The sequence below is a fragment of the Sesamum indicum genome, linkage group LG5, assembly GCF_026168435.1.
Source record: "Sesamum indicum cultivar Baizhima isolate 11 linkage group LG5, ASM2616843v1, whole genome shotgun sequence".
Lineage (NCBI taxonomy): Eukaryota > Viridiplantae > Streptophyta > Magnoliopsida > Lamiales > Pedaliaceae > Sesamum > Sesamum indicum.
In genome coordinates, this window is record NC_142661.1 from 20,094,161 (window position 1) to 20,115,842 (window position 21,682).

Below are 21,682 nucleotides of genomic sequence, written 5' to 3' on the forward strand. Positions count from 1 at the left end.
TGGAAATGGTGTGTCACCGTTGCTAGTATATATGTTATATATATAAATAATAGTATTAAAAATAGTGATTTTTTTTAAAAATAAAACTCAAAGGGCATATTTGGTAAATAAAATATAATATGTTAAAATTAAGCTCCATAAAATATGTAGATTGGGTTAGTTATATTAAAATCCTCTCTAAAAATGTAAAATTACATTTCACTCAAAAAAGTTTTGAAATTATACTTACACTCCCTTATGAAATTCATTATCTGCACATGATCCCTTTTTGTTGGATTTGAATGAAAAATTCTGAAGTTAACAAAAACAACATAATTGCATATTTACCACTTATTTAACGTTTTTTCAATGTAATAGTTATGTACTTATGAAGGAAAAATAATATAATGATGTTACCTTACTCCACATATATATATATATATATATAACATTTATCTCTTTATAAATATAAAAATATACATAAAACTGTTAATTGAGGGATAAAATTAAAAATTTATATAAATTTTTTTACTTACATTAGGATTTTCCATCTAAATCTTAATATTCTGAAAAAGGAGTTAAATATAAATAACCCTATATGAATTTATATAATCTTTTAAACAAATTTAGTCAGATATCCTAATTACCTATATATATAAAAGGTTTTAATCTTACTATAAATGTATGTTTAGTTGAAAAGTGCAATTTGGATCTCCAATGGGGGAAAAATAACTGATCTGATAATAATTAACAGATGGCAAGTTTGGGCCCAAAATGAGACAAAAGATTGATAGACAAGGCAAAGAACAGCTTTCTGGGCCTTTAATTGGGCAATGATATCAGCTATCCGATGAGTGGGGTTCCTCTTCCTCATGCATTATTTTGTGCTCGCTGCCTGTGTCGTATCGTACATGTAATATTTTTAGGGAAGTATATATTTCTTTAAATTGCACTATATTTTCCTTTCGTATCTCTTCATTTAGTATTTTATTTCCTGACAGTTAAATGGTTAAAAAAATTATAATATTTAGTAATAAATTATAATTGCAGGGGAATTTTATGCAAAAAAGAAAACATGGGAAATTCAGAAAAAAAATGGAACACCACAAATATTGATAAGTTGGACGTTGCATAAGTGAGAGTGACTAAAGGCAAGTTGCAGTCCACTTGTTTAATAATGTCTGATCCCTCCATTCCATTTCTTCATAGGTACAATGATTTGGTGTAGGTGGGCTCATCCAATCCGACAACTGCTTCCATCACTCAAATGTGTCTAGGCCCCTGCACTGCACCAATTACGCCTTACCCCTTCCTACTTGCACATCTTTCTTTTTTAATTTTAATTCAATTAAGTTCATAAATTAATTATATTTTTTGGTACTAAATTTTAGGATAATTATACTGTCGTTACCTAAAATTTAATTTAATTACACGTAAATTTCATGAGTTTAAAAAATTATATTTAGTATCTTTGATATTTGTTTACTTATAACCAATAAACATTTCCGTTAGTCAAAATTAATTGAATTTGTTAATATTAGCATAAAATATAATTTTTTAAATTATAAGGTTCTATGTATAATTGCACAAAATATTAGGGAGGGCAGCATAGTTATCCTTAATTTTACATATTTAATTTAAGTAAATATATATAAATAAATACATGTAAGGAAGAAAGAAACAAATAAAGTCTTCCTATTATCATGCACACTTATCTGACAGGATATGCTGCTTTTCCACAGTAACCTCTCATGAGCAATTCCAATTTCACCACCAGCAATTCAATCGCTCCGCCGCCGTCAGAGCTGGCGCATCCCCATAACTCCAACATGTCGCCCCTCACCGCTGTCCTTTGCCTGGTTGCGGTCATCACAGTACCAATTATATCTTACACCTTCTTCGTAGCAATGAAATGCCCTCGAAACCCCTTCCGGCGGGGGAGCGCGGCACCTCCGGCTGAGCTGTGCTTGAAGGCGGAGAAGCCGGAACTAGTTTACGGTGTTAAGTACAGAAAATCGGCGGAAGACGGAAGGAAGGAGGCGGCGGGAGTCAGCGATCAGTACTGTCCGGTGTGCTTATCGGTGTTTGCCGAAGGAGAAGAAATGCGGCAGCTGAGCGGGTGCAAGCACGCGTTCCACTCCGCCTGCATCGATATGTGGTTGTATTCTCATTCGAACTGCCCGGTTTGCCGCGCTGCCGTTCCCGTCAGGTGGTCGAAACGGGTGTTGGTGGTTGTCGAAGAAGAAATCCGGCGAGGTCCACAAGATGCCGCCGATTTGATTTGATTTTCTCAACTTGATTTCTTTTTTTTATCAAGAATGATATATTTCAATATCTTGTTCTAATTCTCAATTATTAGAAATGTCAGATATTAAATAATTTTTTCTGAGTTAAAATGTTTAGATAATAAGATTATTCAATCAGTTGTTTCGCCTTAATAGCGCCGCCGCCAGCCGCTGTGGACTGGGTTAGTTGGACGAAAACAAAAACAGGAGCACAAAGGAGAAAATAAGAGAGAAAATTGAAAGAAGGTAAAGTAATTATAGTACGTAGATACTAGATAACGCCCCGCAGCACCGTTGGCGCGGCCGTAGGAGTGGCAGCGCCACTACTCACGACAAATGCTAACGGCTTATTTGGACGAGAAATGTACGTAAGGATCGAGAAAGATTTTAATATAAAAAAATTCGTAATAAATAAAAGTAATTGAAAAGGAAAAAAAAGTGGATCAGAAATGCAATTTTCCTAAAAAAATTCAAATTAATTCCGTTTAATTTATTATATTTTATAAAATATTGATGAAAATTTAAATTTTTCAACGTAAAATCATTTTAAATTATTTTCTCAAATATAAATATATTTATCCAAAGAAAAATGAGAGAAGGAACAAATTTGTGGTCTCCATAGGACCATCACCATAATAAATGTATGATAGGAAATTGGTATGGATAATGAGCTAACAAAGAAATGAAAAGAGAGATTCTTGAAAAAGGGCCTACGGGCTGGACTTTGTGGGGGGCCTTAGAAATAAAGATGACTTATGGACTGACTGCCTGGGCCTGATCGTTTAGGGCACGCAACTACGTACTTCACTTATGAATTTCATGGTACACACGACAGGATTTCGAGTGGATGGAAAAAGAAAGGAGTCGAGATATGGTCATTGATGAAGCTTATAAGAATTCTACATTAATTGAAAAAACAGAGGAGAAAGCTAGCATTAACAAATGTATTGAGCACATGTACTTTGTATTAATTAACAAGTAATTGATGCTTTATTACATAACACATGAGGCTGATGATCATCATGTGTGTACATCAGCTCATCATCATCAATGCTTTAGTTGTACTAGAACTAATTTCCCTGTTTGGAAAAACTGTCTTGTTTGATCCTCATTATATATGATATTTTTTGTTTCTTCTGAAAGAATTAAGGAACCAATTTCATTAAGAAGAAATGTCCAAAAGCCATTACAGCAGCTGTGGGAATATCAGAAATACCCTCAGCCCAGCTAGTGGCAAGATGAGCTAAACAATGAACAACAGCGTTACCCCAAGGCCTCACAAGGCTAAATTAACCAACAGGAACGACAGCAAGAAGCAAAACTAAGAATGTCGAAAACTGTCTGCCCCAGTGAAGAACAATCCCTTTCCGGAATACAAAGTTTATATATGATATTTGACATCAAGAATTGCATTTGGACCATAAGGGAAAAACAAATTTTAGTTGTGTAAATTATGGGGTGACGTAATTTTCGTCCTATTCAAATTAAAATTTATAATTTGATCATATATAACTTTTAAAATTGTACCAATTTTAGTTCTTTTTGACCATAACTTACAGTACTAAAATGCATTTTTTTTCAAAGATAAGTCATACCCCGCCAAAACTGAGGTATTTCTCAAATTATAATACTAATTCAATTCTGATTTTATGATTTTGTTTCTCCAAATGCTACACATTAATATTTGATGACTTGTGCTCAACTAGTACTTATGTATATACCATATCCCAATTATGATATCTCCGAACATACTAAGTTATATATACATTATAGATCACATAGTAAAAATATCTGCTTCTATATATATATCACAACATATATCAAAATTGTGGACACTCTCATTGAGCTATATATTTGTTATGTGATTGATCACTCTTTTTAAACTGTACACCAACTACACAACAAGTTATTGAACTTGAAATATATAATCAATTCAGCTGTGAAAAAATCGATTTTAATTAGAATTTCTCATGTATTTATATATAATTAATAAACAGGAAAGCTTGACAATTGCAGTGTATCACTGCGACCAGATCTGATTCCACAGTTACTTATTACCAGCTTTAATTCTCTTTTTCCTATCAAAACATGATATGTGAATATAATTTGTGGGTATACATAAATTAAATAAAGAAAGAATGGGGTATGTGTATATATGTATATATGCATTATGGATAGGTGATAGTACAAGTAGTCCCATGCAAACTAATAATTAAATATATATATATATATATATAGAGAGAGAGAGAGAGAGAGAGAGAGTATGGAGGTGGGGAATCAAACACAAACCAGAGCCCAGAAAAAAAGTTTTGATTAGGTTGGGACACTAGCTACTGTTTATTTCCACCAAAGCAAAACCCTCATCAACATTCACTTTTTTCCTTTATGTACCTATATATGCTACGTACGTATATGCCTATTCAAATTAACTCTCTCTCTCTCTCTCTCTCTCTCTCTCTCTCTCTTTATATATATATAGCTTAATGTAATTAATAAATAATCAATTTCAAAATTAAGAATCATATAACGAGTATATTGAATTTATTTTATAATTAATTTAATTTGACAAAATTTGATTTGCGTGAGAAATTTTGATGGTAGAAGATTGAAAAGAATGAAAAATGATGAGGATTTCCATGCAGCAAGCAGTGATAAAGAAGCTTAAAGGTTAAGTAATAAAGTAATTAACATGACACTCTCGAAACCCTAAAAAGCAATAAAACAAAACTAGACAGAGTGAAAACAAATTAGTAGCATCACAGTGTGGTGTGTTTGTGTGTGTATGCTATTACTATATATATATACAAGCATAAAGCCTTCTGCTTTATTTTAGCTCCCATATTCTCATTCTCTCCTGCTTTATTTCTCTCTCTCTCTCTCATCTCTCTCTGTGTGTGTTAGGTCTCTCCCAGTTGAGTTGATGTGATTCTCCACTAGTACTACTCCTCCCAAATACCAAATAACCTTTACAAAAGAGAAAGAATTAGATCAAGCGCCATGGTTTTTTCTTCCATTCCTGCTTATCTTGATCCATCCAACTGGCATCAGGTGAGGCTTTATTTTTTTGTGGGTTCTTGATGTGAATTTTCGTATGCTCTCCCATGGCTACCTTAGCAGCTTCTTTGCCAATAAAGCTAAAACATTCAAAAGATAAATATTCTTCCCCCCCTCCCTTTTTTGGTTTGATCTTCTTGATTCTTTATTTTTGTTCACCTCCCTCGACTTTATTAATTTCTTTGAATATGCAACCTTACGCGTTTTCATTTTCTTGCGCTTTTTTTTTTTTTTTTTTGGGGTCTGATTTTTGCAGAATCATCAAATAATTGGAAGCAGCAGCTCCAACCCTTTACTCCCACCACTAGCGCCGCCCCCGCCGCCTCCTTCTCAGCCTCATGGTGGTGGTGGAGCTGGATCAATCCGCCCCGGCTCCATGTCGGAGCGTGCTCGTCTCGCCAACATACCTATGCCCGAAGCAGCCCTCAAATGCCCTCGTTGTGAATCAACAAACACAAAGTTTTGCTATTTCAACAACTACAGCCTTTCTCAGCCACGCCACTTTTGCAAGACGTGCAGGAGGTACTGGACCAGAGGCGGCGCGTTGAGAAACGTTCCGGTGGGCGGTGGGTGCCGGAGGAACAAAAGAAGTAAGTCCACCAGCTCAAAGTCTCCGGCCAGTAACGACCGGCAAACCACCTCCAGCTCAACCAGTACTATTTCTGCCAACAGTGGCGGTGCTAACTTATTAGGACTCTCGCCGCAGCTTCCGCCTCTAAGATTCACGTCTCCTTTAAGCCAACTCACTGAAAATTTCGCAAGTGATATGGGCTTGAACTATAGTGGGATTTCAGCTGCGATGGCCGGAACAAATGAGATGAACTTTCACGGGGTTAGCAGTTTACTTGGTGGTGCAGGAGGAATGTCTTCACTTTTATCAAGTGGTGGTGGCGCCGGCGGCGGCATTGAACCTTGGCGGTTGCAGCAGATGCAGCAATTCCCTTTCTTGGGTGGTTTAGATCCATCGCCGTTGGGGATTTACCAATTTCAGGGCGGCGAATCAGGGTTAGTGGGCAGCGAGACGACGAGGCCTAAACTATCGAGCTCGCTGTTAACTCAGATGGCGTCAGTGAAAATGGAAGAAAACCCTGAGCTGAATCTGTCAAGACAATTACTGGGAAATGATCAGTGGAATGCAACCGCTGCTTGGACGGAACTTTCCAGTTTCAGCTCTTCTTCCACAAGCAATCCCTTATAATTAATTAATAATCTTGAATTATATATATATAAATATTATATTTTGGTGGGATGGAAATTGGAAGCTGTTCTTGGTGGAAGAACCCTTGTGATCTGGTGGAACCAAAGACTGGTTAGTGTACGGCTGTGATCGGCCGAGAAACCCTAGAAATGGTAGTTTTTTTGTTTTTTTTTCCTTTTCCTTATTAACTTTGATTTCTAGCCTAATATGCCTACTCTGTACTGCCAGATGTTAATGTTTATTAGAGAAGTGAGTGTGTGATTTCTTCTTCTAGCTTTTTGTTACACATACGGAGATCTAATGCTTTTCAAGAAGGCCTGCCCGCCCGTAAGCTAATTAATTCCGGGTTCTTCGTATATGGAATGCAACTACATTTCTTCCATTGTTAATTTCAGGTGAAATAATTCATTGTGTGTGTGTGTGTGTGTGTTGGCTTAATTAGCACCTGGAAATGCAGGACTCATGAAGTTGAACAACGAGAATTTTAATTCAAATCGAGTTTGGTCCAACTTGAACCAGTTACATGAAAAGAGCAATACGTTTCATGTTTAGCTAGACTGATACTAGGGTATTTACATGTTAATGAATCATAATGTAATTAGACTTGCATTTTCCAGGTTTCTATATGTAGATATATGCTTTCTTAATTGCCATCTCCATCTCTTGTGATGCATAAATACAATGTTCTAGGGGAAATTCTAGTCCAAACTAGGTTTGACTGAACCAAATCAATCACATAACAAGTCTCAGTTTTTCTTAACTTTACAACAATCACAAAATAAGTATATTGCAGTTACCATATGATTGATTCAGGTTTGGGCCGAACTACAATTTCCCATGTTTTGGGGCATGATCGATGGTGCATGCATGAGTGATTCTTTGAGTAATTTTTAGTTGGTGGTTTGAGCTTTAGGACAAAGGTTGTATCCCTCATGTATATATAGCAAGCTAATTGCATGCATGAGATTGACACCAGCTTTATTTTGAAGTCTTGTGTTTATATATTCTGAAGGAACTCAAAGATATATATTATATACATTAATAATAATTAAAATTGGAATCAATCTCTGTCAGGGATTCTAATTCCTTGAGCTTTTCTTTAATTTCTGGATCCAAGCACGTGATAATCAGTCTTTCATCTGTTTTTAAATTAATCTCCTAATACTTCCTTTCCTTATTCTAATTAATTCCACATATTTAAACTTTTTTGAAAATACATATTTAATTTATCAATGGTTCCTATTTATAGTTATTCATTTTAACTTCAATGTGTCTTAGCTTTTTATTTTTTAAAGTAAAATGGTTATAATTATATTATGAATCATTTTTCAATTATCAACAATCAATGTATATACCAATTATTCATATATGTAATGACCAATTAATAACTACTATTAAAGTAGACCAATACTCATATACTAGTGTGATTCAAACCCATCAAAACATCAAACGGGCTCATATATTCATGAATTTCATTAAATATTTGTTCGGATAATTCTAGATTTAAAGGTTCTTAAATTCTTTGATTTTAATTTTGAACTACATTTTATTGGATATTGATAAATTTTAATTTTTTTTCAAATGGAGTCATTTAAAATTCTTAATTTTCTCCAGATTCTCCCCTAAATCAAAATCCATCAATTCAAATACACCCTTACTTAAAAGAACATTTTATAGCTATTGGAGTTTGACGAATTTATTCTGACCTAATCTTTAAATTAAAAAAACATTGCTTTTTCTGATTAAATGAACATATATATACATATAGTACTTAAAAGGATGGGTTGTTTACACTTACACCCTACTTGGAAATGTAAAATTATATTATTTTTTTGTTCAAATCAGTTCCAAAATTACAATTACTCCTCCTTTGAAATTCACCGTTTACACCTCACCCCCTTTTGTTATGATTTAGACGAAAAATGTTAACTTCAGCAAAAAAAAAAAAAAAAAAGAAAAAAAGAAAAAATTACGTAAAATTTTAATTTTTTACCTCTCATTTAATATTTTTATGTAATAATTTTGTACCTATAAAAGAAAAATATAATAATGTTAATCGCTCTATATATATATATTATATTTGTCCCCTTATAAATATAAAAACAAACATGGTAATATTAAATGAGGAAAAAATTTAAAAATTGTATGTAATATTTTTTATTGGCATCAGTATTTTAAAACTTCTTCTAAAAAAATGTACATAATTTTGTATTTTTAAAAGAGTTGAAATATAATTAACTCTTAAAAGAATTATTCAAATACACAGTCTCACATGCATGTTATAAGATAGTAATATCTACAATCATTTTCACACATTTCACACTGATAAAATTAAAGGAATTACATAGAATGCTCAAGCTTCTATGGTTGGTCGGATACCTAATAATTACCGACAGACTATGTCGTACCATATGTGAACCAGTAGGGTGTAGGAAAATCCAAACTAATAACTTTTGACCGGTTCCGAAAAATCTATCTAGATGTTAGTAATTGTGTGCACTTCCCCAAGAAAACTTCTTATAGATCTCTCTCATCAGATTACGTCCAATGTGGATAAATAACTGCCCTATGATTTCCCAATAATTAATGTATATATATATATATATATATGAGTGTGAGTGTGTGTGTGTGTGGGTTGGTGAATGTTTTTTAAACTGATAGTTTTCGATTTTTCCTACGTACGTAATCGAGACAGAGGAGATGAGATTGGACAAGATTCTCAAAAGACACCCAATTTCATGCATTGCGCACTCAATTTCACACATAAAACGTACATCATCATCATCATCATCATTCAAATTCTCCTTCCAATTATTCCCAAACCCAAAAAAGGTATTCAAATCCCAGAAACCAAAAAAGTTTCTTAGAAGAGACCAGAAGAGAGAGAGAGAGAAAGAGAGAGAGAGAGAGAGATAGAGAATTTTCTCGATTTCTGTACCCCCAATGCAAGAATCACGTAAAGACTAGGGGATGAAAGATGAACGCAACAAGTCGAAGAAGGGATTTTTGAAACTTTCATGCAGACATTGCACGCGTTTCTGATCCGCGTGGAACGTCTCTGTATCTATCTCTCATGGGTGTGTGTGTGTGTGGGTTTTTTCTTCTTAGATACTGATGATGTGAGGAGGGGTTGTCAGTTTCTTCTGTGTCAAATGGTCATGCTTCTGACAAAAAGATCTGTCTTAATTTCTTTTTTTTTTTTTCCTTTTAATTTCTTATTTTAAGGGAACAAGAACTGATACATATATATTGTTTTCTACTCATCAGTTAATTTTTCTAATTTTTTTAGATTTAATTTAATTAAAATTAGATCAATTATATGATACGTACAATATACTTAACGTGTAACTGGTATATAATTAAAAAAAACAATTAATTATATAATAAATATATTATATTTATTTTATGATCATTTTAATTCGATCAAATTTAATTTAAATTAAAATTTTAGGTCTGCGATTGTCTTGTCTTTTGCTAGTACTATTTCCTCTTTGACGAGTCAATATAATTTGGGGAAATTACGCCCACTGAGATTTACATAGGTTGTCTATCTGTACCTTTTATCACTCCATGGAGGATAAAGCAACTTGTAGCTACTATATAGCTAGATCAGGGGAATGACGACATCAAAGTATATATCTATTGCTAATTATTGCATATTAATTTGCAAATAATGAACTTATAATGGGCACACGACGCTACCAAAACACTTCTTTTTTTTTTTTTTAAATTTAAATATTATAAGTACATATCATTATATCCACCAATAATCTATTAATAAAATGACAAAAAATAAATATCTACACTTTTATGGAATTAAAATTCATGATCTCCTAATCAATTAATAAAAATATACAAAATATATAGAATTAAAATTCATGATCTCATATTATACAGAACCTCATTCAGGTGTAAGATCAAGGTCGTCTTGAAAGTAGTTCAGAGCACAAGTGTTTGGGAACTTGAGAAAGAAAGAGATCGTTAGGCTCATTCAATGGTTCCCAGCAAAGATCACGAATGCTTAAGTTAGTTTGTGAGATCAGAAGGAAAACTTATAATTATTGTGTGAAAGTAATAAATGTCTTATCGTGACCCAAAATAGTTGTGGGGTATTTATAGAACCAAACTTCTGTACAGTTTCAAATGACGTGATATCGGGCTCTTAAGTATAAGATAATCGATGGTCCTAATTTCGGGTCAAAGGGCCATGTTGAATCGGTGAGATCTTATATGAATAAAAAAAATGCGGATATTTGTCCTGTAAAAAGATTTTGCCTTCATGGAGGCTATTTTGGTCTTCTTGTTGTTACGACCAATATATATATCCCTATCAACATGCCCAATTGGTAAACTTATTTTCTTTATGTTGGGCTTTCTAATTTTTTGTGGTACTCAAATTCGTGATTTATTTTTCACAAAAATAAGGTATTGTGCCACTTAATCGTCTCGACCTAATTGGTAAATAGTGCCATTTTTGGCAGCCTAACATTTGTTGCTAACGGACAAAACAACAAAGTGGATGATCATGAATAAGATTCCTGTCTAGCCCTAAAAAATTAATAAAATCAGGCTTACAAGCATGAAATTAGGAAATAGTGATGTCATATTGGAGATCCATGTATAAATCCCTAGCTAACTAAAACAAAGTCTTTGTAAGAACCAACCAATCAATATTGTTTCCTTGCAACATGCAGGACCACGTACGCAAGTAGTGAATTCTATTGGAAACTTGTTCACCCTAATTCTGTTTATATATTAATTATATTATACATTATCACTATTAATTATATATATAATCATTTTTTAATGTTTTTATAGCAATATTTTTCATTAGTTTGCTTTGAATTTATCATAAAAAAAAAAAACAATGGATTGTAGCGAACGTGTCCATCGTCTTTGAAGATGAATTGAATTTTTTATTATTCATAATTTTTCATTTTGTATTGTATTTAACAAATATATCGTAGAAATAATAAACCATCTTTATTAAAAAAATTGAAAAAGAACATTTGCAGATATATACATATATATGTAATAAATATGAATTTGTAATAAAAAATTGAAATGAATTAGATTACAGGTGGAATTCTAATGTTGAAGGGAAGGAATCTTTGGTATTAATTCACTTTTGTAAGAATCAAGGCTCCTTACCAACAACGAATAAAGTCACTATTCTCATCCCCACCCCTACCCCTCCCTTCAATAAAGCTTTCTTTTTTTGATCTCTCCCCACATATATATATATATATATATATATATATATAATATTTACACACACAAACACTGCAGACACAAACACAAATGTACATATGTATTATAAACTCAGAGATAATCATGCAGATTTGATTATTTGTCGGTTAGTTGTCTTCGTTCTTGACTCATGATGATGATCATCACTTTAGATGCATACACTAATTACTTATTTAATTAATTACATATATTATAATAATTAATTGATATCCTAATTAATAAGTGAGATCCCAAGATATATTGCCTATACATTCAATACATTATATTAGTGGCATGTTTGGCTCGGAAATTGAAGCCAGATCTTGCTTAATTAATCCCATATTATTATTTTTCATCATCATCATCATATGCATGCAGCAGCTTTCGCTTTTTATAAGGTTGTTGCAGTGAACATGTATGGTATGTGCAAAATGATCATCGTATACGCAGTAGAGTATATATATAGTATTTTTTTTTTCCATTAATAATAAGAGATAAATTATATTAACTCAATTTCGATATTAATATCTTAATTAAATTCATATATTAATACGACTAAGAAATGATAAATAAATACCCGCACATCTAGTTAAATTTAAAGACTCATAACATCAAACTTATTCATAAGATCTCAACGTACGTCTTAACAACATCAAGAGTAAAGTGGAAATGAAGGGTTGAGATAGATTCCAAAGAGGTCATTGTCCTGATCATGCACGTTGCCTATGCCTGCCCTCAATCATGCATATTACAATATTTATGCGTCCCCCGAATCTGATTCCCATTTTTCCACCTCAAAGTTTCCCACCACCTGCCCTACGTACTGCACCCTCACTATCATTACTATTATCTATCTATCTACCTCTCTCTCTCTCTCTATATATATATATATATCTTTTATTTTAAATTAATATTTCATATTATTGTATTTTCATTTCATATATATATATATATACACACATATTGGGCTATATATATATGTGTATTAAAATATTTCTTAATATCAATATGTATACAATTGATATGAATTGAATACAAAAAGCATTCGTGTATGTGGATATATGCTATTAAGATATATAAAAGTTGTACCTAAATTAATTAGCTTAGATATCGCATAATAAAATTATCAGTATTATTACTAATTTGTTTCACTTTAGTCCCTCAAAAGTTAATGGGGATATTCCAAAAGGATATATGTACTAACATACGTTTTACAATCATAATGATCTAAAAATAGCAACATTTTCTTTTTTTTTTTTTTTTAAGGTGAAGAATTCAAAATAGCTCAAATAACCAAAATTCTCTTCTACAGATAGAATTTAAAAGTATTAAATATGATGGGGATAAAATAGGCAAAGCCCAAGATGTAAAAGGAGGCTCCAATGACAGTATGGGCCCAAGAACGAAATTTGCCCATTAGTGTCCGTCAAGTACACAAGTCAGCGAGAAATGCTGGATATGGGATACGTGTTTGCGTCCTTGGGAGTACAAGTTGTTTGGGGTATATATATACCCCAAGTATTTATGAAATTTAAGGTCACTGTTTATTAGCCAACTCTTACTGTTTTATACCGATACACGACCTAACTTGAGCGTTAAAGTACTTGCGCAGGATCTAGTCCGACATCTCTTCATTGTGCAAATCCCAAGCTCGTTCCCAAGGTTCTGAACCCAAAAGTCCAACGAGAAGCGATTTTTGAAAATCGGACCTCATCAAATAATACAAATTATATCATATCAGCATAGTACTACTAGTATAATATACAATATATTATTTGATGCTTTCACATTCAAAAAAAAAAAAAAAAAAAAAAACAAAGTCGGACCATTGATGAAAAGGGTAGATGAGTTTGTAGAGGATAGGAACAAGAGGGGCCATCTCTACACTACTAGTGCTGCTAGTCAATTACTACACACTACGTACTAATCCTTGAGAAAAGTTTCTCTGTCTTCCGCCTTCTTTTCTTTTTTTTTTTCCATTTAAAATAATTCTTTTCTATGATTGGTTCTATTTATTCCATAAAGCCAAAAGCTATATGTCCTCTGTTTTCATTGTTTAATTTGCCCTAAATTTTCTAAAGTAATATTATTAATTATTACTTATTCATTCCTCCATGCCCCAATTAATAATTTCTACGCGCTCCCAATATTATATTTTTGTTTTTAAATTGATTCAACACCTAAATCTGTGTAGGGCACACCAAAATTTAAGGAGCTTTGACGTTTTAATTAAATAAAACGCGTAATCAAAGTAGTATTTATTCAAAGACGACTTATAAAGTAATTGCATAATTAGGGTCGAAAAAATAATTAAATTAATCGATGTTCAATTCAAAATTGATTGTCAAAAATTCGTTATTTTACAAACCAAACTTGAACTAATTATTTTTTTTATTTGATAGATTTTCAAACTCGATTCAATTAGCCAAAAAATAATAAAATATATTTGAAAATATTAAATTATTTGACTTTGACTTACGTTTAATATAACTAAAACTGCTCGCTCAAATTCGTTTTGATTAGTAATCAAATCAAGCTCAAACGTAATTTTCTGAGCTCGATTGTGATTCAAACAAACCCAAATAACAGTACGTTCGACTCAAAATTTGACTAATTTATATTTACAACTCTACATGTGTAATTAATTTTAATGTTAAAAGTGTTGTTCAATTGGTCTTATTGAATTGGCCACACACCCATACACACGTGTGTGTATATATATGTATGTATGTATTTGTATGATAATAATGAATTTATATTTGGAGATGTAACTTTATGGAAGTGGGTTGTCGCGTTTCTGCTAAAAAAAACGAAAACGAGTAACACGATATCGGCCACTTATTTATTAGTGGTTTTCGTTGTTTGCTCCGTCGTCGATCGCGCCATGCATGCAAGCAACCATTATCTGCATGATCGCATGCACGATTACGTGAAAACGCACTTACGTTTGTTGCTTACTTTTTTATCAATTTTTGGTTTCATTGAAAGACCACCATCAACAATTGAAAAAATATAAAATATAAATTTTTTATTTTGTATATATTTTATTAAATAATAAATATTTTATTTTAAATAATATTTATAAAAATTGCACGCGCGTAGGATATGCCACAAATTAATAGTGTAGTTAAAAGGGGGTGAACTTATGTCTCAATTATTTTGATATGTCAATTTTTATATTTAATTTATTAATTTATTTGATAACTTTCATCCCACCCATCTAACTTCCGTCTCCCCCATTATCTTTTGCTAGTTCTTTTTTTAAATTTTTATTTATTTTTTTGTTATTATTTTTGTATAAGTTTAATATTAATATATTATTTTATATATTTTTATTAAATAATAAAATATTATAAATATTTTATTTGAAATAATATTTAAAAAAGTTACGCAAATAAAGTGTGCCACAAATTACTAGTTTAATATTAACATCTTAACACAATTTACAACATTGGACGGTATCTAAGGTCACCAATGAGTCGTTGACGAGGCCACGTGTTATAGAATTATGAGTTTAAATTCTACTAATGTATTAATACTTTTCTACTTTAATTAATAATTTGTTATGATAAAATTTATTGGTTAGTTGTAGGTTTTACGTTGATTATTAATATGTTGATAGTTATAATTATAAATAGTTAAGTTTTATCAAAATTGTAAATCTGTTTAGGTGAAAACCTCAATATTAGGAAACTTTTATAACATAATTACACTTCTTTCAATAAAAAAAAAAAAAGAAAAGAAAGAAAAATATAATTACACTAAAATATCTAAGTGGGCCAGACCAGGACTATCATTTACACTGTGTTGGATTTTAGCCCAATATAATGAGCCCAATAAGTGATTACGTGAAATTTAAGCCGAGCCCAATTCAGCCCATAAATTGGTGACAGAACTGTACGAACGTTAATCAACTTTGGGGGTAGGATTTTAGCTCAACGAACGTGATGATCCAATATTGACATGCACATGCGAAACGCATTATTCGTAGCTTGTTTGCGAAATTTGGGGGAGACAAGTCAAATCTTGCCGTCGAAGGGGACAGAGACTCGAAGCTGTTGAACGAAGTTCAAAACTTGAAATAGTGGAAGCAATGGCGGATGAAGACCCCAATTCAGTTTGCAATGGGTAAGATTGATGTGTGGTTTCTTGCAACTATTGCTTGATTAATTTTCTTGCATCATTTTCTCAATAATGTTAACGTTTCATCGAAAAGTAGTTTGATGGGCAAAGATTTCTTTTTTTAGGTTGTTCTTATGTTCTTTGGTTTGATCGGACTGGAAATCCGGATTGAACAAAGGAAAACAGGTGTGGTATGAGTTGTGCGTCTTGCTCTGTTCTTGTTAAGGAGGAGTTTTCGTTGTCGATTTTTATCAGTGTGTATGTAACCAAGACGCAGTGATATATAGTAGAACAGCATCAGGAGGCTTATTATACTTTCTTAGGATGTACTGATAGATGATTGAAATTAGAATCATTTTGTTGCACTTACATTTATAAGATGTTCATATTCTACCGCATAGTCGAAGATGTTTAAAGTTTTTTTTTTCTTTTTCGTGATGGCATGTTGGGGGAAGATCAAGAACCTATGCTTTAAAACTTTTGACATTGACATCATCGGTTCAGCAAGATGAAATGGAAACCATGATTTTGCTTTAGCTTCAACCAATTCTAATATATGTTGGTGCATAGTTCACAATGGGAGTACAAGATTAGTGCAGCCAAAAGCTAGAAGAGATTGGCCGGACGACCGACTTTAAGAGGCAGCCCGAAATTTTGGTAGACTCTGATCTCACCTTGCAAGCTTGCCGTTACTATTACCAGTCCCCATGCTGTGGCTAGGACAGTTTGACCCCCATGGCTACCTCCATGGCCTCCTCCATTATCAGATGAAGACCAATGCCGGGATGGTGAAGAAGCATCAGTGGAAATGAAAGGCGAGTCATAATAATTAATTGATGCAGAAGATGAAGCGAACGAATTGCTCACACCAATTCCGGGATCTATGCGAGAAGAGTGAGCAAAATCCTCGTCCACACAGCTTGAATTTCTATCAAAAACAATGCTTTTCTTGGGCAGGGGAGGCAAATGCCTCCGGCTACTTAAACCAACCAAGTTGTCTTCAGTTGGAGAACTGATGCTGGAATTTGGTGGTGGAGCAGTTGAACGTTTTGATGAATGCCTTTTAGAATGTATTTCAACCATTGGTGGCTCATTTTTTATACTACCAGGCCATGGAATTGCAACCGAGACATCTTTACAGTGGAAGTGCTCGTGAGCCTGGACTGTGATTCTACATTTTCTCTTCCCATCACTGGGATTTTTGGACTCTGCAACTTTCCATATATAGACCTGAGAATCTTCGCTGGCACTGATGACATGTCTTCCATCCGGGCTAAAAGAAGCTGAAATTTGGCTGTTTGTGTTCCGAAATCCTGCGGTTAAATGGTGAACTGATGGTTAGGCTAAAAGTACACTATTCCTGAAGTTTTTGCACGGATGTGTTGCAGAAGAATACCTCTATATTTTTGGATGAGCTCTGACCCACTGTAGATTCGAATTCGGGAATCAGCGGATGTAATAAGCACTTCTGATGGATCCCAAGGGGTGAACTTTGGACAACAAAATATTTAGTTATTATTTGGAATTTTGCAGAAGGGAAGGAGCTGGGGCCTTGAAGTCAGATTGTGTACCTGAAAACCAGTGACTTTTTTGGCTTGAGGTTGAGATTGAAAACCAGGGAGTTTTTTGGTTTGGGCCTTTATCTTTGGCTGGAAGTCGCATTGATGTTCCATTTTGTAATCTAGGATACAGAATGTGCTCGAGATCAGGTATGAATATTGTTAAAATTATGATCAGAAACCTGGAGTACGACATATTCTTACCATCTATGCTGTAAATTCGACAGACCCCTTGATGAGAACCAATTATAGCACCCTTCAAAGACAGAGCGAATTGAATCAGTGAAAAGCTATATTCTTTGTCGGTAAAAAGGAAGCAATCATAACCGTGTACGTTTCCTCAAGAACACCAATATAGTGGACTTTCAAAATTTGACACCTGACATGATTGCCCTCAATCTGTTTAACTATTGAGGATATTAGACATGCATTCCAAGTATATATTGATCAGTGTTTGCAATACAAGATCTAATCAGCAACCCCAACAGATAGTAGTACATCAAAGATCTTGCAGAATTCTTTAAATATCTGATCTGGCTACCTGGCCATCGGGGGTGTAGCTAGCAGCGGTAACCATTTCATGTAGATCTGTCCAGTCAACAACGTGACGATCAGGTATGCTCCAAATGCGAACCTTTCCATCAAGTGAACCGCTCAAGAAGTAATTGTCATCTACTGGATTGAACTGTATGCAAGTTACTGCCATATCATAGACTCATTAGGCATAGACTACGATCAACTGCAAATAATGGGACTTTTCATACCACTTCTTAGGGATTGATGATTGAGTAACTGCAGTATAGTTTGGCATCTCACCATAGTCATTGTGCGCAAACATCTTCAAGCAGCTCCTTGTTTCCAGATCCCACATCCTAACTGTCTTATCCATTGAGGATGAAAGCAAAAGCTGCTCAAGATTATAAGAGTCTATGTTAACTATTTCAGGAAATCAATTTTATGCCTATGATTCAAAGGAAAAAGTTTTTCCTGACAGTTCTTATTTTCATTTAGTGGATCCTCTATTTAGGAATCAAATCCAAAAAATAATTGAGTCTCAATTTGTCCCTGTTTTTAGTCTATTTAACATCTTATTTTCCTGCCTTTTGACAGAACTAAATTTTGCGAAGCTTACCTGAGACTTCGACCATGATAGATCCAAGACATCTTCTTGATGACCTTTGAAAGTGCATACTGGTTTTTCAGAAAGCGCGAATACAGTTTCTGGCACATTTACATAGTGTGGGATTGAGTTGCCTTTTTTCCTATGGATTTTACTCTTTTTCTTCTTTTCAGATGGTATAGGTGTTAATTCTGCAAGTGGAGAGCGGTCTGACCCAATGCAAGCCATCGGATGAACAGGTGTGCCACTAAGTGAACTTGTATCATCAGCCTTTGTCGATGCAACTTCACATTCCTGCACTTCCCACACATGAATCACCTTATCTTCTCCTGCACTTGCTAGAAAACGAGCATCCCAGCTGAATTTGATGGTCCATACTGAACCCTCATGTGCTTGAATTTCTTGAGACATATGCAAAGCTGTAAGTTCTTTGTATGATTTCCCATGTTGACGAGCTTTTACCCATTGCGTTGTAGCCTTTGCTGGTTTGTGGTCCTCATGTGAAGAATGCTCGTGTTCTTTGTGTAATCCGCTCATCGAAGTTGCTACTCCCTTTATATTCTTCAAAAGTGCAGCTCCCCTTCTCTTGCTATTTCTGAAACTCTTACTGAAAGAGGAATGATTGTTGATTTTCCTGCCATCTTCATGAGTTTTTCTTACCACATTCTGCCGGCACATCAACTCCTTCACCACCGGTGAATATCCAACAGACTTCTCAAACTCCTCCATTGTAAGCTGCTGCCCTGTCTGAACATCACTGAGCTTATTCCACATTCCCTGTTCATTGTATTCTTTAACAATAAACTCCTTTCCAGTGTCCAAATTCTTTATTAAGAAGAATGAACCAAATGCACCATCTGCCACTACGGATTGTAACTGATCATGGTTCAAATTTGATGATCTGTTTCTCCGTCTTTCTGGGGGTATTCTAACAGCAGTTGAGTATTGACATACACCTATAGTAGGTACCACTAGCCCCGATGATGTTCTGGTAAGTCTTTGTTTCGATACCGGACCAATTAATTCTTCTTTACGTTGTTTTGTTTTTGCAGAAAAAGCTTGTATATCACCATCTGACCGCGATCGGGCAAGGACAATTGCAGGTGTATGTGAATGTAAAGGTGAAGAAGGAGAAGACTCATCTCTTTTCCGTTCTTCCTTGGGAGAAGAATCAAATTTTACTCTGGCAGGAGAGTCAACCTTTACTGTTGACACTTGGCCGTTATCTTGTTTTCCTGAAACACCTCTAACAAGCTTGGTGCTGGCAATCCTGAGCATGTCTTTGGTGCTGGACAGGCCCATGCCTTGTAGCAGACGCTTGCGTCGTTCCCTGATATCCCCCGGTTCAGCCGTCCACATATCATACCCTGCGAACATGGAAGAAGGTCTTGACATTGACGGACGGATGCTTTTGAAGGAGGTCGACGAAATGGCAGAAACAAACGACATGCGACTATCCTCAAAGTCCTCATCCTCATCTGATCCGGAGGAAGGCAAGTCAAGGGGAAGAGCTGATGATATCCTTCCATTAGACTCAAAGAAACGGTCATCATCATCGTCATCTCCAAGACCGTCCCAATCCATGGTTAGTGTCCTCCGTTTCATCCTTGCACATTGCATATGTGATAACTCACAGAATCAAATCCAGGAAACGGAAACAAACAAGAAATTATGAATATGTTCTGTATGTGTTGAGTTTTGGCTTTCTCAAGAGAGAGAGAGAGAAGAAAGATTGAAGAATTCTTGGAGAATCTTTGAGCAGACGAGAGAGAGAGAGAGAGAGAGAGCAAAGGCTGGAATGAGGAGAAGTGGAAGGGAGGAAAACAAGGGACATAAAACATAAGAAGGCGTTACATTATTATTGTCTTGAGAATTGGTAGGAAAATGGAAATGGTCAATAATGGTCATCACACTTACCTCTCTTCACGTCTATCTCCCAATCATATCATCACTTGGCTTATTTAAAAAAAAAAGGAAAGTATTGACCATTTATATTGCTAACACATCAACAAGTATACCAAGTTGACTTTTTGAGTTCTAACTGGTGTGTTGCGCTTGTCGTGTCCAGCTATGCATTATGTTGATATAACTTTAGCCTATTTATACTTACACCTCCTAAAAACAATCAAATTACGCACCCAACCCCCTACTTTCGGTAATTACACATAAGGACGTTCAATACGATTAACCGAATTAAAAGTTTGGTTAAACCGAAAATTTGTACGCCATTTTCGAAACAAATATTTGGTTTGGTTTAGTTTTTGTACCGTATCAATGGAAAATTTGAAATATATATAATGTTAATTTGTTAGTTATAAATTATTTATTAATCAATAATTATAATAATTAACTATATATTAACCCATATAAAATTATTTTTTTGTTATAAATACAGAATTAAGATATTTAATTTTTATATATTAATTTTGTTATATTTATATATATTTTTTAAAAATTCAATTTTCGGTTCGATTCAGTTAATAGACACAAAAAATCAAAATCAAACTGAATATTAAAATTTAAAAAAAAAAAATTGAATACCAAACTGAATTTTTTATTTCCTATAATTTATCTAGATGGTTATTCAACCATTTTAGTGGAGAATTGCGAATACAGTCCCAATACCTAAAATATAGGAAAAAAAATGCAAATAAACTCGTGTGATATTGTAAATAAATAAATTAACTCTTTATGGAAAAAAAAAAAAAGCAATTTACCCCCTGTCTTTTTCAAAATAAGTAATTTACCTCCTTATCTAAAGAGGTAAATTGCTTTCTTTAAAAAATATAGGGGGTAAATTATTTTTATTTTTTCGTAAGGGATTAATTTGCTCATTTGTAATATCATACGAAAATAATTGTATTAAAACCCATAAAGCATATAAATGAATATATATTTTTGTCAAATATATTTCTGTAGGCAGTTTATACGGCAATCAACTCGAGAACAGCATTACAACATTCCAAAACTGTTGTTCTGTTAAATTCTACCATGAATTAGCTCAGGTACCTAGCTCATCAATAAACAAACACTCCAGATTTCATCATTTCAACAAGTTTTCTTCTGTTCCTACGTGCTAGAAAATTGATTCGACCTCCGTGGATGCTCCGAATAGTAGACTCCGGCGAGACGCTGC

General features: G+C 33.8%; 3 protein-coding genes and 1 long non-coding RNA gene across 11 annotated transcripts; 3 read left to right on the forward strand and 1 right to left on the reverse strand.

Moving 5' to 3' along the window:
• The first annotated feature begins 1,641 nt into the window (after positions 1 to 1,641).
• On the forward strand, positions 1,642 to 2,399 carry LOC105161493 (RING-H2 finger protein ATL33). The gene has a single exon (XM_011079191.3). The coding sequence runs from the start codon at positions 1,731 to 1,733 to the stop codon at positions 2,262 to 2,264; it is 534 nt and encodes a 177-aa protein (XP_011077493.1). The 5' UTR covers positions 1,642 to 1,730; the 3' UTR covers positions 2,265 to 2,399.
• Positions 2,400 to 5,076: 2,677 nt separating this feature from the next.
• LOC105161465 (dof zinc finger protein DOF5.1-like) lies at positions 5,077 to 6,789 on the forward strand. Its single transcript, XM_088880290.1, has 2 exons — positions 5,077 to 5,312; positions 5,575 to 6,789. Exons 1-2 carry the CDS (start codon positions 5,262 to 5,264, stop codon positions 6,514 to 6,516), a joined length of 993 nt encoding a protein of 330 aa, XP_088736416.1. The 5' UTR covers positions 5,077 to 5,261; the 3' UTR covers positions 6,517 to 6,789.
• An 8,876-nt stretch (positions 6,790 to 15,665) lies between these two features.
• On the forward strand, positions 15,666 to 20,233 carry LOC110011969 (uncharacterized). Of its 8 annotated transcripts, none has more exons than XR_016065600.1 (7): positions 15,666 to 15,873; positions 15,993 to 17,576; positions 17,654 to 18,041; positions 18,537 to 18,916; positions 19,023 to 19,276; positions 19,362 to 19,507; positions 19,599 to 20,233. It is a non-coding gene; the product is annotated as an uncharacterized LOC110011969 (long non-coding RNA). The 8 variants fall into 8 exon arrangements; XR_016065601.1 differs by having other exon boundaries at positions 15,993 to 16,053; positions 16,323 to 18,041; XR_016065605.1 differs by having other exon boundaries at positions 15,993 to 18,041; positions 19,362 to 19,537; positions 19,650 to 20,233.
• Positions 16,367 to 20,166, reverse strand: LOC105161466 (Transducin/WD40 repeat-like superfamily protein). The gene is made up of 7 exons (XM_011079161.3): positions 18,559 to 20,166; positions 18,243 to 18,333; positions 17,968 to 18,125; positions 17,631 to 17,682; positions 17,439 to 17,548; positions 17,264 to 17,357; positions 16,367 to 17,180 (listed from the first exon to the last, which is right to left on the reverse strand). Exons 1-7 carry the CDS (start codon positions 20,164 to 20,166, stop codon positions 16,474 to 16,476), a joined length of 2,820 nt encoding a protein of 939 aa, XP_011077463.2. The 3' UTR covers positions 16,367 to 16,473.
• Positions 20,234 to 21,682: the final 1,449 nt, after the last annotated feature.